This window comes from Notolepis coatsorum, assembly GCF_963971535.1.
Source record: "Notolepis coatsorum genome assembly, chromosome: 20".
Classification (NCBI taxonomy): domain Eukaryota; kingdom Metazoa; phylum Chordata; class Actinopteri; order Aulopiformes; family Paralepididae; genus Notolepis; species Notolepis coatsorum.
This window is the reverse complement of record NC_140184.1, coordinates 61882915-61899382: the sequence shown is the minus strand read 5'-3', so window position 1 is coordinate 61899382 and position 16468 is coordinate 61882915. Positions and strand designations below refer to the sequence as shown.

At 42.2% G+C, this 16468-nt stretch overlaps 1 protein-coding gene across 1 annotated transcript in view; it reads left to right on the top strand.

Moving 5' to 3' along the window:
• The window catches only part of LOC311247127 (talin-2), a gene marked incomplete at its 3' end in the record, with an annotated part of 264901 nt that overhangs the window by 35675 nt on the left and 212758 nt on the right, over positions 1–16468 (top strand). Inside the window, exons 6-8 of the mRNA XM_084337443.1 lie at positions 10272–10399; positions 10862–10925; positions 11401–11505. Coding sequence (XP_084193569.1) covers positions 10272–10399; positions 10862–10925; positions 11401–11505 — 297 coding nt within the window. The remainder of the gene's footprint in view (positions 1–10271; positions 10400–10861; positions 10926–11400; positions 11506–16468) is intronic.

Genomic DNA, 16468 nt, shown 5'->3' with positions numbered 1-16468 from the left:
ACACTGCAGCACCCACTCTCCACACTTTAGATCACACAAACACACTTTATATTTATTGATAAAGGATTTGCACTACAACTCGTACACCTACTGTAAATTGTACCTAAATTGCACCTTATCCCATTTCTGCCTTGCACTATATAGTATTGTATATTAGTACACTGCATAGTATATTGTATATTATATGGTAACTCAGTTACGTTTATTCTGCATCGAACATTGTACATATGTCTATACTGAACACTGTGACCTCATTTTTTTTACTTCTAATTTACATGCTATACTATGTTATTTTATTTCATACTTATCTTGTCTTGCACAGTCTCTGGAGCGTAACAGTAAGAAGCATTTTGTATAAAAGTATTCTGTACTTCTGTATGACAACTATTAAAGAAACTTGAAACTTGAACTTGAGAGAGTGGTGCACTCAGCTGAGCGTACCACGGGTATTGCACTACCACCCCTGCAGGTCTTATATAACAAGAGGTGCAAATCCAGAGCCTGCAGAATAATGAAAGACCCTCACCACCCCAACAACAGCCTGTTCAAGCTGCTGCGGTCAGGCAAACGCCTGCGCACACCAGCAACTAGGACAGAGAGACTTCGGCTCAGCTTCTTCCCCCAGGCCATCAGAGTCTTGAACACTGAACTCTCCACACACGAGCACACATACAACACACATACTGTATACGCTCACACACTAACAGTCACTTTAGCATGAACACACACACACACATGCTGCACACGCTCACACTCAACGGTCACTTTACACAATGAAAAGGTAAAAAAAAGAAAAGAAAAAAACGGGAGTGGTTCGTGTATAGTAAATAGATGGATATAGCAAGATAGCATAAGGATATATAGTATAACTGTAGATTGTATAGTATTGTATAGTAGTGTACATAAGACCCAGTGCCTCATCCGTAGCTAACATTGTATTGCACTATCGCAGGACCTTGGCATGTCTTTTACCATGCTTTTTGTCAACTTTATGTACATTATACCCGTTATGTCTTATTCTTATTACTTGTATTATTGCACAAATGTCTTATTCTTATTACTTGTATTATTGCACAATCGCTGCGGGCATGACCACCCACATTTCACTGTATGCGTGTATGGCGTGACAAATAAAACTCTTTCCAATTACGCACCATTGCTAAGCTCAAAGCCCTTCTCTCTCCTGCAGACCTTCAGAGAGTTATCCACGCTTTCGTTTAATCTAGATTAGAGACTACTGCAACTCCCTCTATAGGCATCAACCAGTCTTCCCTGTCCCGCCTACAGCTTGTACAAAACGCTGCTGCCAGACTGTTGACCAGAACCCGTAAGAGGGACCACATCGGGGAGCTCCCGTAGCTCACCGCATATCTCGGCGCTATTTCTGCGTCGGGGAAAACCGTGCTCGTCACGGATCTGGGGGACACGAGTTCGATTCCCGGACCCGCATGCATTTCTCAGAATGTCTTCCCCTGCTCTACATCCCATTTCAACCTGTTTCTGTCCGTCATGCTTGACCAGGAAAGCGATAAACACTAAAAAAAAAAAAAAAAAAAAAAAAAAAAAAGAGGGACCACATCACCCCTGTCCTTGCCTACCTTCATTGGCTTCCAGTACGCTACAGAATACATTTTAAGGTTCTCCTGTTTGTTTTTAAAGCCCTTAACTCATTCAGCGCCATCACTTAATCAGCCAGGGGGCGCTAGAACGTCATCGCTTTAATCAATGGGGAGACTGCGACTACGATAATAGCCCTTTAGTGGAATACACTAAACACGTTATCATTTTTCTCCTGATTATCGAATCTTCCTGAAATCAACGCTAGATTATCATTATTATCCTCCTTCCTCGTGCATACGGTATCAGTGTCAGGGCAACGTTTGGCCAGTATTCCTGAAAACTGATAATGGTGATTGTTGTGAAGGGCCAGATTAAACCGAATATATATATTTAATTGTATTTGTATATTCTCTAATATTCCCTGATATCCCTTGTATATTCCTTGTACAATATGCATTGAATATCCATTCTAGCCTACTGAACATCCCATAATAGTCTCCATTCTACTATTGGTCGAGACCTTGGTGCCAGGCTGCCATACCCCCCAGACCCAGTTCAAACGTACCGCTCAACATGTACGAACAAGTCCTAGTTCCGCGTAGGAATCTGGCTACCGCACCACTAACGGTACTATTTGTTCATAGTGCGTATATATACTGCGCTACTAAAGTAGGACTTCCTTTTCAGTCCAGTTTCTTACCCTCCAATAGAGTCACAGACGTAAAGCCTCCCCGCGACGCCACGTGTGGGAGTAAGGCCAAGTTCGGCCTACCATCGGTATTGAGACAAGTTCAAGTTCAAGTTCTCAAGTTCTTTAATAGTTGTCATACAGAAGTACAGAATACTTTCATACAAAATGCTTCTTACTGTTACGCTCCAGAGACTGTGCTAGACAAGATAGTATCAAATAACATAATAACATAATATAGCATGAATTTAGAAGAAGAAAATGAGGTCACAGTGTTCGGTATAGACATATGTACAATGTTCTGAGTTACCATATAATATACAATACACAATACTATGCAGTGTACTAATGTACAGTACTATCTAGTGCAAAGCAGAAATGGGATGAGGTACAATTTTAGGTACAATTTACAGTAAGGTGTACGAGTTGTAGTGCAATCCTTCATCCATAAATATAAAGTGTGGGGAGTGGGTGCTACAGTGTGTTTGTTTAAGTGGGTGTGTGCTATAAAGTGTGTGGAGTGGGTGCTACAGTGTGTTTGTTTAAAGTGGGTGTGTGCGTGTGGATGTGTGTGCTATGTGCGTTTGGTGGTTGTTGTTGTGTAGTGTTCATTCATTGTTCGTTTAGCAGCCTGATGGCCTGGGGATAGAAGCTACTTCTGAGTCTTTCTGTGCTCGCCTTGAGACTCCTGTATCGCTTGCCTGACCGCAGCAGTTCGAAGAGGCAGTTGTTCGGGTGACTGGAGTCTTTAATGATTCTCTTAGCCTTGCCCTTGCAACGCTTGTAGTAAATGTTCTGGAGGGTGGGGAGCCCCCCTCCAATTGTGCGTTCGGCTGAACGTGTCATTCTTTGTAGTCTGCTTTGGTCTTTTGCAGTGCTATTCCCAAACCAGGAGGTGATGTTGCCGGTCAAGATGCTCTCTATTGTACATGAGTAGAAGTTCTTAAGGATCTTCTGGCTGACTTGGAACTTCCTTAGGCGCCTGAGGAAGTAGAGGCGTTGTCGTGCCTTCTTCACCACACTGTTAATGTGTGTGGTCCATGTCAAGTCCTCGGATATGTAGGCTCCGAGGTACTTGAAGCTGTTGACTCTCTCAACCGGTGCCCCGTCGATGCTGAGGGGGCTGTAGTCCTTGACCCCCGACCTCCTGAAGTCCACAATCATCTCCTTTGTTTTGCTGACGTTCAGGGAGAGGCTGTTTTCCTGGCACCATCCCGCCAGGACCTTGACCTCTTCCAGGTAGGCCCTCTCGTCGTTGGCAGAGATCAGGCCCACCACCACTGTGTCGTCAGCAAATTTGACGATTGTATTGCTACTCCGCTGAGCCACACAGTCGTGTGTGTACAGGGAGTAGAGGAGGGGACTCAGAACACAGCCCTGGGGGGCCCCTATGTTGAGGGTGATGGATGAGGAGGTGCAGTTGCCTGCTCTCACCACCTGGGGTCTGCCAGTCAGGAAGTCCAAGACCCACTGGCAGAGGTCATAGCCCAAGCCCAGGTCCCTGAGCTTGGCTATGAGTATGGAGGGGACTATGGTATTGAATGCCGAGCTGTAGTCGATGAATAGCATTCTCACATAGTTCCCCTGCCTCTTGTCCAGGTGTGATGCTGCTGTGTGCAGCACATGGGATATGGCGTCCTCCGTGGACCTGTTGGGGCGGTATGCAAATTGCAGGGGGTCCATGTTGATGGGGAGGGAGGAGCAGATGTAGCCCTTTACTAGCTTCTCAAAGCACTTCATGGCTATGGAGGTGAGAGCTACAGGGCGGTAGTCGTTGAGGCAAGCAGGCTTGGATTTTTTGGGTACAGGGATAATAGTGGACTTCTTCAGGCAGGTGGGGATGACAGCCTGTTCTAAGGACAGGTTAAATATGTCAGTGAATACTGAATATACATCGTGTATATTAATATTTGAATAGTCATATTTGGCACTATATCGTCGAGTTGGACGTAGTCTATTAAGCTAATAATAGTCTGTTAATATATAGTGCTTCGTGCGGTGAGAATACTACCGTAGTCAGTACCCCATCGTTTCGGGCAGAGAACTGGCTGCTTATCCAGGATGGTCGACCCCATGTGAGACTGCATCCGAGGAGCCCCAGAGCCGACGAGCGAGTGGACCTGTATACCGGATTATTCTACCGACGACAGCCCGCCTTCCCAGGCACGGATTATGCTTTGTGTACAGTGATTATTCCATGGATAAAGACCCCCGACACTGCCGTGTGTTGGAACCCCCCCCCCTGGAGAGGACGCAAGGTGAGGAGACGCTCTGCAAGACGAGGTCGCTTCACGTCTCTCCCCCGTGGACCGGAGAGAGCCGGCTCACAGAGAGTCCACCTGCTTTCATCTGTGGTCCAAGGATCGCTGGCGCACCGAGCTGCACAACTGTGGGTTCACCCAGGATACCCTTGGCCGGACGAGGCAGCCAGACTCTACCCCCCCCCCCCCCCTCCTACTCCTGTTGTCTTACAAGCGACCGGATTAACCCCCCTAGTGTATCCAGTCTTATAATCATTAAAGTATCATTGCTGTTATTCCTTAACTATTCCAGGTCGTATAGTTACCACCTGCGCCATCAGAGATTGGACATTCTCTATTGATATACCGACGAATACTCTTTGCCATAAAAGTGCATACTATTTCAATTCATAAATGTAATTAAGTGATTAAGTGCTTGCTCTACACACCATTGCTGTGTAGGAATAAATACATACTTCGACTTCGTACATTTGTGTTGGATCCGTTTCATCTACGTGAGAGTGTTTATCATAATATATTTATGCAGAGTACTGGGTGGCCGAATATAAAGTACAAAGGTAGTGGTAGTAAGTATCATATCTAGTAATACAGTCAGGGAATTGTACCCCTCAGTTACAGTGATGGTATTAGCTGGAGGAGGCTGTCACTGTAGTAACTTGTTTTATAGAACATCACTATGTGGTCTATGATTCATAGGCTTGACATCTATATTGAAATTCTTTATTAGGAATAACCCCTTGAGATGAACCATCTCGTTTTCAAGGAGGTCACAGATTAAAAAATAATCATACATTTACAACAAGATATTTTACAGACTGTTCAGACAACATCAATTAGACAAACGAACAAAACAAAGAACAGAACAAAACAAACAAATAAAACACAATAGTAATAACTACAACAGTACACATAACACATAATTATGTATCATTGCGTGAATGAACTGTGATCATGATGAATGGTCAAAACATGATGATTAGTCAAAACATGAACGGGTCATCTCAAAGTGAGAGGAAAGAGCAGTTTTAAATAAGTGAAAGGATGTTATTGAACGGATATGAACAGGTAGATTGTTCCAGTCAGAAGGAGCCTTAAACTTTTTTTTTTATCCACTTTTTCTCCCATTTTCTATATTTTCTCCCACCCCAATTTCGTATCATCCAATTCAACCCTCCCCTGTCACGAACGCTGTTTCTTGCCTCCCACAAGCCGGCTGCAATGTGGACTAAGTCATACATAGCACAAGTCCCCTCCGGTACTTGAGGTAACAGCAGTCGCATCTTTTCACCTGCGCAGCTCGATCTCTCAGTGGCGAGGAGTAACGCGTGGGAGGCTCACGCTGCCCCCGACACTTCCTGATTCTACTGCGCAGGCGCACCAACCGACCTGTAGGAGTCGCTGTCCACAACGCCCGATCCCCACCCATCAGTTTCCCACCCCCTAATACGGCCAATGTGTATTAGTATGAACGACCAGCTAAACTGAAAGCAATGTGGAGCGCTGGACTCGAACAGGCGAGCCCAGTGTCTCCGCATTCGTGGCGAGCGCCTTGCCCACTATGCCACGTAGCCGCCAGAAGGAGCCTTAAACTTAAATGATTTTTTGCCAACGGATGTGGACACAGTTGGAACTTCAAAATAAACCTGGGAGCAATGTCGTAAACGATGTATGGAAGTGTAAGGTTCCAAATACTGTTTGAGATACTGTGGGTACTGAAAATGAATACATTTGAAAACAAACTGCAGCCAATGCTGCTGTCTTCTTGATGTGGGAGGTGGTAGATTGAGATTTTCATACAGGGTACAGTTGTGGGTATAATATCTGAATAACAGTATCATTACTTGTCAGCTTATTGCATCGTGTGTCAGTAGAAGCAGAGGTATGACCATTCTGGCCAGGCTGTAGTGTTGGAAGCCATGTTGGCTGACTTATCGAACTACACCCACCACACACCACCAACCTGCATTTACAGTTATAGTCATTTAGCTGACACTTTCATACAAAACGACTTACAAATTGTGTACAACAAGTCAGCAGGAATGTTACAACTCTGGCAGCTAAGGAAGGGTAAGTTGGATTGGTCATCTGTGTTGGATTCTGGATGTGGTCAGCCTGTAATCAACTTGTCACCTGTGGTTCCGTGAAGTTTCTGCGTTGCGTTGTGTTGTTTATACCCTTACTTATCTTATTGGCTGTCGCACGCTGGCTCACCCCCATTAGTACAGTTCTGAAAGTCTTTGAAAAGTCTATTAAATTAATTAATTCTACCGATCTCTCCTGCTATCAGCTCGATGGTTGTTGCGGCCCAGTGGTTAGCCAAAAGCCTTCCCTGTTAGCCGAAGCTAGCTATCTCGTGGCTCCGGAGGTATTCTCCCCTCTCCCCCAGCCCTCGTTAAGAGGGCCGGAGCTACAGCTGCTGTTCCGAAACGCTCGTCTGCTTGTCTGAGTCAAACCGGAAGAACTCACAACTATAAAGTATATTCCTTATCAACAGCTGCTAGCCCATAGCAACCCCACCCTATCTCATCACTATAGCAACGGCTTCTCCCCTCCCTAGCCGACCAGCTATCTTTGTTGATGCTAAAGCACCTCGGCCGATAACCTCGGTGCTGCTGGCTGCTGACTTAGTTTGAAACAGCACTGTGCAATATTACACCTACTGTAGACCTCAGTATATTTTTACTGTATTTATTTACTGTATATTTTATTCTATTTTACTCTACTCTTATCCTAGGCAACTTCACTTGATTCGTTTTATTATTCTAATTCGTGACCTGTTCTGTCTAAATGTTTAAATGTTGAGCGATTTGCAAATTTCCCACGGGATAATAAAAGTATTTCTATTCTATTCTATTCTATCGCTCCCACAGCCTGTGCCCAGACCATGTCTGTCTTACAATTTCAAAGTTCAACACACAATACAATGTTTAAACTAATTTTTTTTTTTTTTTATTATTATTATTGCAAAACAAAATTATTAACAGTCAGTACTCAACACACAATGCATAATGAATAACAATTAAGGTGGCTAAAATGACATGCAAGTACAGAAACAGAAAACAAAAAAAAGTATATAATAATATTTTACCGTATACAGTGTATATCCAACGAAATTACCAATTATACCAATGTCTTATACAGGATATACCCCTAATACCTATTATCTAAAACCCTACACACATATGCTCCAGCTCGAACCCCCCCCTCCCGGACCCCCCATTGGATAGTACCTCCATTATCCCTCACTCCTAACCAGACACTACCATTATAAGCTAGCTTTTATTCTCTCCACCACTTCTAACCACATTGACATTTTGGATTCGTTGAGACCCAGAATTCTTGCTGTAGATATTTCTTGATAAATCACATCGAGATATGTAAGAAACCAACTCTTCCGGCACATTTTTTCCGGTTGAAACCAGCGTGATGCGATCAGTTTTTTAGCTACTGTGATACCCGATAAAACCAATCTCTTTAGCTGTGGATTTACTGCAAACTCAAAAACATCATTCAATAGTAATACAGAGGGGTGTACTGGTATATTCCAAGATACGAGTTTTGATAATTGATGGGTCACATCTTTCCAGAATGCCTTAACTGGTGGGCAGTCCCAATACATGTGCATAAATGTCCCTTCGTCTCCATTTGTACATTGGGAGCATTTTGAGTCTTGTTTAAGACCCATTCTGTTCAGTCTTATAGGAGTCAAGTATGTCCTGTGAATATAGTTAAGATTGATTTGTTGATGGTCCGGGTTCCTTGATGTAAGACGGACATTTGCCCATGCTCCTTGCCAATCAAAGTCACTTTCCAGGTCTGGTATATCCCTCCTCCAGACAGAGTCTAGTTGGAGGGTTTCATACGAGGACGTTAGTAATTGATAATAAAAACCTGATACAAAACCTCTCGATGTCTCTCTTTCATAGAAGAATTTGTGGTATCTGTGGTGTTCAACTGGTATGTCTAATGGAACACCGTGAGACTTCAAACATAGCCGTAACTGTAAGTAAAAAAGCCATGTGGACTCGGTGAGATAAAATTTTGTGCATATTTCTCCATAACTACAAAAACCCTGGTTGTTAAAAACATCCCCTAATGAGTGTATGCCTTGCTCTTCCCATATAGGGAATCTTATAGGACGTTTTTCAATTAAGAGTACATTGTTATTGAATAAGGGAGTGTGATTGTGCCATTTTTGTGGGTTAGAATATTTTTTTTGTGTTTCACGCCATATCCGGATCGCATGGGTAATTATGGGGCCAAATTTCCGCTCACAGTGCTTGATTGGTAGTTTAGTGTGTGCTATGTCCTTCAGTCTATGTGGGGCTACTATGTTTTCTTCCAATTTTCTCCAGGATACTAATGCTTGGGGATCAAACCATATTGTCAATCAATGGTCTTAATGTGTACGCCTTAAAATATTGGAAAAAATCTGGAACTGCCATGCCACTGTCTGCTAATATAAACTAATATCTCTATAGATGTACTTTACCTACATGTTATAACCCTTTAGACTAATAACTGATATCTATAGGTTGTTATAACAGAAATGAATCGGTCTACATGTATGCCTCCCTATAGGCCGTTTTTTAACAGCCTATAGGAATAACCATGGAGAGAGAAAAAAACGTTTGCTCTGATACAAAATGTAGTTTGTTATTGTTGGGACTGACTGAAAAGATTTCAGTTTTTTTCACTGAAAACATCATGTGACAGCAGAGATACACACCTTGGATGAAGTAAAAAAAATACATTGTTTGACATTGGAATCGAAAGCATATCATTCATAGGCTATTGGGCTCCCCTTATTGAATGGGGGGCTGGACACTAGAGATATCCCATATGAACATGTTATTGTTCCATGCCTACTTCTGGGTCTTATAATCAATAATCACTTTGATCAATCATATCCTGAGTTAAAACCCGTGTTCACAATTTAATAGAATTGCCTAGGCTTATTATTTCAACCGTTATTTAAAATAATTTGAGGATTTCCACATTTACAGAAATGACAATATATTACAAATACAAAACTGACACAAATAAAGCAGCAACATTCACAGAAAATTTTACACAAAAGATAAATAAAAATGAACAAAAGTTAGTTAAACAGTTACAGGTAGTCGGATCAGAAATCATATGCTTATTAGGCTGCATCAATCAATGAGGTTGTTCATAGAGCTTAGTTAATATAATTACAGTAGCCTAATCATTAGCCTATTTAGACCCACACATGCACTGGTAAGGGGGGTAGGGGATAGTAAATCATAAATAGTGATGTGGTTACTGGTTACAGTGTAACTTCAGAAATAATCCTGTGATTACAGTATGGACCATCATACATAATGTTGTGGTTCCAGTATGTAACGTCATAAATAAAATTACTTTGATGAAATAAAACCAAGTTTGTGAAATTCTGAATCCACTAACTGTTAGCTGCTGTTGTAGATGAACTGGAAAGTACAGTTATTGTCCTGCATTGATCATGGCCTGCCTCCCAAACATATAAGAAACAAGTTATTGGCTATCCAGATTCTTTCATGTCATTGTGTCATAAGTACACTGAAAACCCATAGAACGTCAATTTAACCATTGACATTACCTAAACATTTTAAATGTCTTTCTAAACGTCCTTCCACGCTATGGGATCTAGACATGACCTTTTTTAAAACCTCACTGTCTAAACTTCAAATGGCTCTGGGTGGAAGTATTTCATTATGGTACTGTATTGATGTTGCTCTCCCTTGTTGCTTTTTTTTCAGGCTCGAGACGACATCTTGAACGGCTCTCACCCTGTGTCATTTGAAAAGGCCTGTGAGTTCGGCGGCATTCAGGCCCAGATCCAGTTTGGACCTCACATAGAACACAAACACAAACCTGGATTTCTAGAGTAAGCTTCCTCCTCCTCATCCTGCTCTTCCTCATCCTCTACCTTCTCCTTCTTATCTGGCTCCCCTTTCTCCTCCCCTTCCTCCTGCTCGTCTTCCTCCTCCTCCCCATTCTGCTCTTCCTCCTCCACATCCTCCTCCTGCTCTTCATCCTTCTCCCCTTCTGCTCTTCCTGCTCATCCTTCTCCTCCTCTTCCTATACCTCCTCCTCTTCCCCTTCCTGCTGCTCTTCTTCCTCCACAAGGAGACCTCTCAAGGGTACAATGAGTTGGCATCTTCTCTCATGAAACATGTTTTTTAATTTTTTTATTCTACGTGGTTCACAGCTTCCCATTTCAAGAGCTTTAAGTCGCTCAAAGGAACTAGCCCTCCGTTTGTATCAAAACCACCGATAGAGAAATATGATATTTTGTAGTCTGGTTTTTAATTGTTAACTTTGAACCTGTGTGCCATTTCTCTTCTAGCCTGAAGGAGTTTCTGCCTAAAGAATACATCAAGCAGAGAGGAGCCGAGAAGAGAATCTTCCAGGTGTGACTATTGTTGTTTTCCCCCTCCTCACCAAGTCTATTTGGTTCCACATGTGTTGCTTGTTCCAACATTTGGATCCTTCAGATGAAGAACCATAGTTCTCAATTGAGAACCCATTAAAAGAGTTTTCCCACAGAATTCAATTATTATTATAAATTCTTTTTTGGAAAGTAGACACTTTACTAAAACATGTTCCAAAGATTTATGGAAACCATGTAAAGCTGCAGTAGGCAACTTCATGCAATTAGCTAGAATGAGTTGACCTGCCCAGCAGAAATAGAGCACGCCCTGCATCACTTTTCAAGCCTGTGTTGGTGGCTCTGGGAGTCTGTGGAAAACAGCTGGACAGGTAAATTCACTCTTGCTCATTTCTCTGAAGTTGCCTACTATAGCTTTAATGTGTGTTTTTAATCCTGTCGAGGATTAATTTATCATTCATTGCCAACTTGATCTGCTGTGATATTCCATCTCACAGGATCACAAAAACTGTGGCGAGATGACGGAGATCGAAGCCAGAGTGAAGTATGTGAAGCTAGCGAGGTCTCTGCGAACATATGGAGTCTCCTTCTTCCTGGTCAAGGTAAGCCTGGTACTCACAAAAACCTCATCCAGGTTGTTTTTAAGATGAAATGATTATTTTAGATCATAATGTCAAACTATCACAACAAATAAACAAAATAAAACTGCATCTAGACTTCTTGTGAAAATGGTTCTGGTTTTTATGGAGAAAAGAAATGTATCTACTTTTTCTCCCCACTTTTTATTTTATTTTTCTCTCATCCCAATTTCTTATTATCCAATTCTTCCCTCCCCTGTCTCGAACGTTGCTAGACCATGCCTCCCACTGGTCGGCTGCAATGTGGATGAAGCCTTGCATCACGTGTCCCCTCCGGTACACGAGGAGGCAGCCGTCGCATCTTTTCACCCGTACAGCGTGATCTCTCAGTGGCGAGGAGTGGGAGGCTCATGCTTCCCCCGATACTTCCTGATTCTGCTGTACAGGCGCACCAACCGACCTGTAGGAGTCGCTGTCCACAACGTCCGATCCCCACCCACCGGCTTTCCCACCCCCTAATACTGCCAATTGTATTAGTATGAACGACCAGCCAAGCCGGAAGCAACGCAGAGAGCTGGGCTCGAACCCAGCATATCCTGCGTTAGTGGCGAGCGCCTTGCCCACTGCGCCACTTAGCCGCCCTGGTTTTTATGAATTTTTCAAGGCAAAGGGAATAAATAAACCTAGATGTTTTGAGTGTGAACCATCTCTCTTATACGATACTCCTGGTCAATGTAAGGAAAATGTCACTAGCCAACCCCTGCAGAAATGAGCCAGTTGCAGTGGAACTTCTGAGGCAGACAGCTGCTTGTTGGCCCCCTCTCGTATAGCAGGAGTGCCTTCCTCTCGACGCCGGGCAGCAAGGCTCATGAAAAGAATGAAATTCCACCTGAGCATTAGATTTAAAGCCAACCAGATGTGAGTGAAAGGCTCAATGCCCCTACTCCCCAACCAAAGAAAGAAGTGAACAGACACACACACACACACTAGCATTGTAAATGCTATATTTGAAAGTCATTTAAACTTTTCTGTCTGTCAAAACGTATATAAAGTTTTCATAGAGGGACGGACACAATTGATTAGTATGGCCAGTGCATAATGTAGCCTCTCCAAACACAAGACGCAAAGTTTACATCAAATGTCATTTTCATTTTTCAACCAATCAAATGCCAAAATGACATAACCTTTGGAAAACCGTGAGTTTCCATAATTTCATTGTTTCAATTTGGCCACAGAGAATGTTTTTTTATTTATTTTGTAAACGGATGTTTGATACCAAGCCACAGAGTGTTGTAGTTATTTATGTGGTCTATAAACCTCTCAATATTGATACGTCACAGTTTTTATTGATACGTCACAGGTTTTATTGAGACGATTTAGTCACTAAAGATGTTGAAACTTGGAAGTGAAAAGAGGCAAAAGATATACTGTAGATGACGCACACACACACACACACACACACACACACACACACACACACACACACACAGCATCACCGCATATGGGGCCAGTGTGTCCCTGGAAGGAAACCAGCTGTGTGGTTGTGCAGTGGAGTGTGGCACTATGATTATTTCACAGCGAGAGGGTGGAGAGGTGAAGGAGCGAAGGGCAAGCTGAGCATAGAGGACATAAAGACTGCCAGAGAAAAAACATATTGCTTTCTTCACCGTCCGTCGGTTTAATGGGAGAAATGTCTGCTAAAATGTCTTAAGTTATTGTCAGCTGCTGCCCCAGTGGAATAGAGGTAATTTACGGAATGTTTAGAATGCCCGGCATTTATCCTCCATGTTGGAAGAGACGACGGTTGTTGCTATGTACAAACTGACAACGGTTGCTATGTTTAAAACAACAATTGCTATGTGTTGAACCTACTCTTCCATTGTACAGAAATTAGGCACTTTCCTTTTGTAAGAAGTTACCAGTGGTTAAAGGCAGCCATTTGGAAGAAATACACAAACATTTCATGCAAGGCCCCTATCGTGGGAAATAAAAAATAATGTGAATAGTTTAATTTGTAAAGCACATTCAGAAAACAAAGTTTCTATGTGCTAGTATTATCCAACAAAGGAACAACTAGAAGAAGATGATGCTACATTATCAAATAAAACACCAACACAGTAGCGTACAGTACGTTAGCTAAGTATGATGCTACATTATCAAATAAAACACCAACACAGTGCAGTACGTTAGCTAAGTATGATGCTACATTATCAAATAAAACACCAACACTATTGAAGATATAACGTGTTGTAATGTTGTTTGCTGGAGCCACTTCATCCACAACAGCGCACCCCGGTCAGAGAGTGGACACAGAGACAGAGAACAGTCCTTTGTAGTTTTAATATTGTATCAAAGGATCAAGGATGATGAGGTTTCTCAGAGTTAGGCCTGCCACGATAACAAATTTTGCTGGGCGATTAATTGCCCCCGAAAATATCGCGATAAGCGATATTATTGCGACCGGTTAGAGAATTTTTTTTTGAGACATTTATTTCCCAAAACTTTTATTTTGAAGCCCACCGCTCCGTCTTTTCCGGTGTTTTAGACTTTTATTTTGAAGCCCACCGACCGGACCGGAAGTATTGTTGTTATTATCCTAGCTTGCTGATGCTGCTGGTGGACTGGGGCCAGCTAACGTTAGCTTGCTGATGCTACTACTACTTCGACATGCTGCTAATGGGCTGGGGCCAGCTAACGTTAGCTTGCTGATGCTGCTGGTAGATCGACATGCTGCTAGTGGACTGGGGCCAGCTAACGTTAGCTTGCTGATGCTGCTGGTAGATCGACATGCTGCTAGTGGACTGGGGCCAGCTAACGTTAGCTTGCTGATGCTACTAGTAGATCGACATGAGCTAATGATAAAACAAATGTTGAGATTGTTGGTGAACAACTAACTTTAAGTTAGTTTTAACGTTAGCTACTAACGTTAAAACGCTAACGTTACACTACAAATAACGCTACTTGGTTAAAAGGAGCAACACTATTGAGAAATGTAGTTAAGCTATGTGGTGTTGTCCCACGGAGCTCCTGTGCTGTGCTCTCTGCTCTGTAGTAAAGCCAGCGGCCCGCCTCCCAACACGGACAGTGACTGACAATGGGCACTGGTTCCGCCTCATTAAAACAAACGCGCAAATAGCAATTAATCGCGCCCGTCAAAATCATTGCATTAATTTTAATTATCGCGGCAATTAATCGATTTATTGCTTATCGCGGCAGGCCTACTCAGAGTGATTGGTATTCCAGAGTGGGTTTCATCCAGGTTGTAAGGCTGGATGAAACAATGAGTGAATGAGTGATGTCTCAAGAGTGATTTCCATCCAGGTTGTAAGGCTGGATGAAAGTGAGAGATTGAGTGAGTGGTATTGAGTGATTGAGCGAGTGATTTCCATCCATGTTGTAAGGCTGGATGAAATAGTGAGATATTGAGTGAGTGGTATTTTATTTCATGAACGCACTCTCTCACTGGGAAATCAGACAGCAGTGGAACACATGGGCGGCAAAACGGCCGCTGTATTTAAACCCATTAGGACCCCGGGGCTGTCCAGAGAGATGCCCGACTATAAATACTAGGACCCCTGGGCCATCAAAGAAGTGCCTGAATTGAAATAATAATACACAGCATAACAAATAGTGGGGAATTTACAACAAACACAGTGCAGTACGTTAGCTAAGTATGATGCTACATTATCAAATAAAACACCAACACAGTACAGTACGTTAGCTAAGTATGATGCTACATTATCAAATAAAACACCAACACAGTACAGTACGTTAGCTAAGTATGATGCTACATTATCAAATAAAACACCAACACAGTACAGTACGTTAGCTAAGTATGATGCTACATTATCAAATAAAACACCAACACAGTACAGTACGTTAGCTAAGTATGATGCTACATTATCAAATAAAACACCAACACAGTACAGTACGTTAGCTAAGTATGATGCTACATTATCAAATAAAACACCAACACAGTACAGTACGTTAGCTAAGTATGATGCTACATTATCAAATAAAACACCAACACAGTACAGTACGTTAGCTAAGTATGATGCTACATTATCAAATAAAACACAGTACAGTACGTTAGCTAAGTATGATGCTACATTATCAAATAAAACACCAACACAGTAGCCTACAGTATCTTAGCTAAGTATGATGCTACATTATCAAATAAAACACCAACACAGTAGCCTACAGTATGTTAGCTAAGTATGATGCTACATTATCAGTGACTAAATTATATATGTTAATGTGTTCCAATGACAAAATGGTGTGCTCTCACCCACTTTGAGAGAAGGTTGTTTTCATCCCCATTTCAGGGATTACAGATTAGGGCCCGTCTCAGAGGGGCCTCCTGTGGAGACCAACACACTGTGAAGGAAGGCCCCACGGCTTAACAAAATCAATCTACTTCCAGCCTCAGACACAGCCTCAGACCAAGTGTCAGTGTAACCATTGGAAATAGCAATGTTGCGTGTAATACAGTGTTATCAGGTTTTTCCGAAGGATGGATTTCAGGATTCACTGCGTCAAGATGTGGTTATTGATCCTACACCTGTTGTAAATTTTCAGAAATATCTCCCTAGGATACTGATGTAATAAATCTTGAAATCCAGACATGAAACCAGAAATACCTGCACAGTGTTGCCATTTCCAATCTGTACTCTGTACTGACACACATACCTTTGCCTGAGGCCATACTACATTAGATGTATATTGTATTGCTGTGTTTCCTTCCTTTTAAACAGGGTTACACTGATGAGCGTAGCATTCTCCATTCAAATTTTTCTTTTTTATTATCTTATTATTATTATTAGTATGTATGAATGAATGAATTAATAATATATACATTAAAAAAATTATAATTGTTCTTTGTTTTTTTTACCCAATTTGCCCGGTTTGTCTTTATTGGCAGTGATGTTCATGGGCAGATTGTTTGTCAATGCAGATGGGCAACATTGCCTTCAGCATGGATAGATTG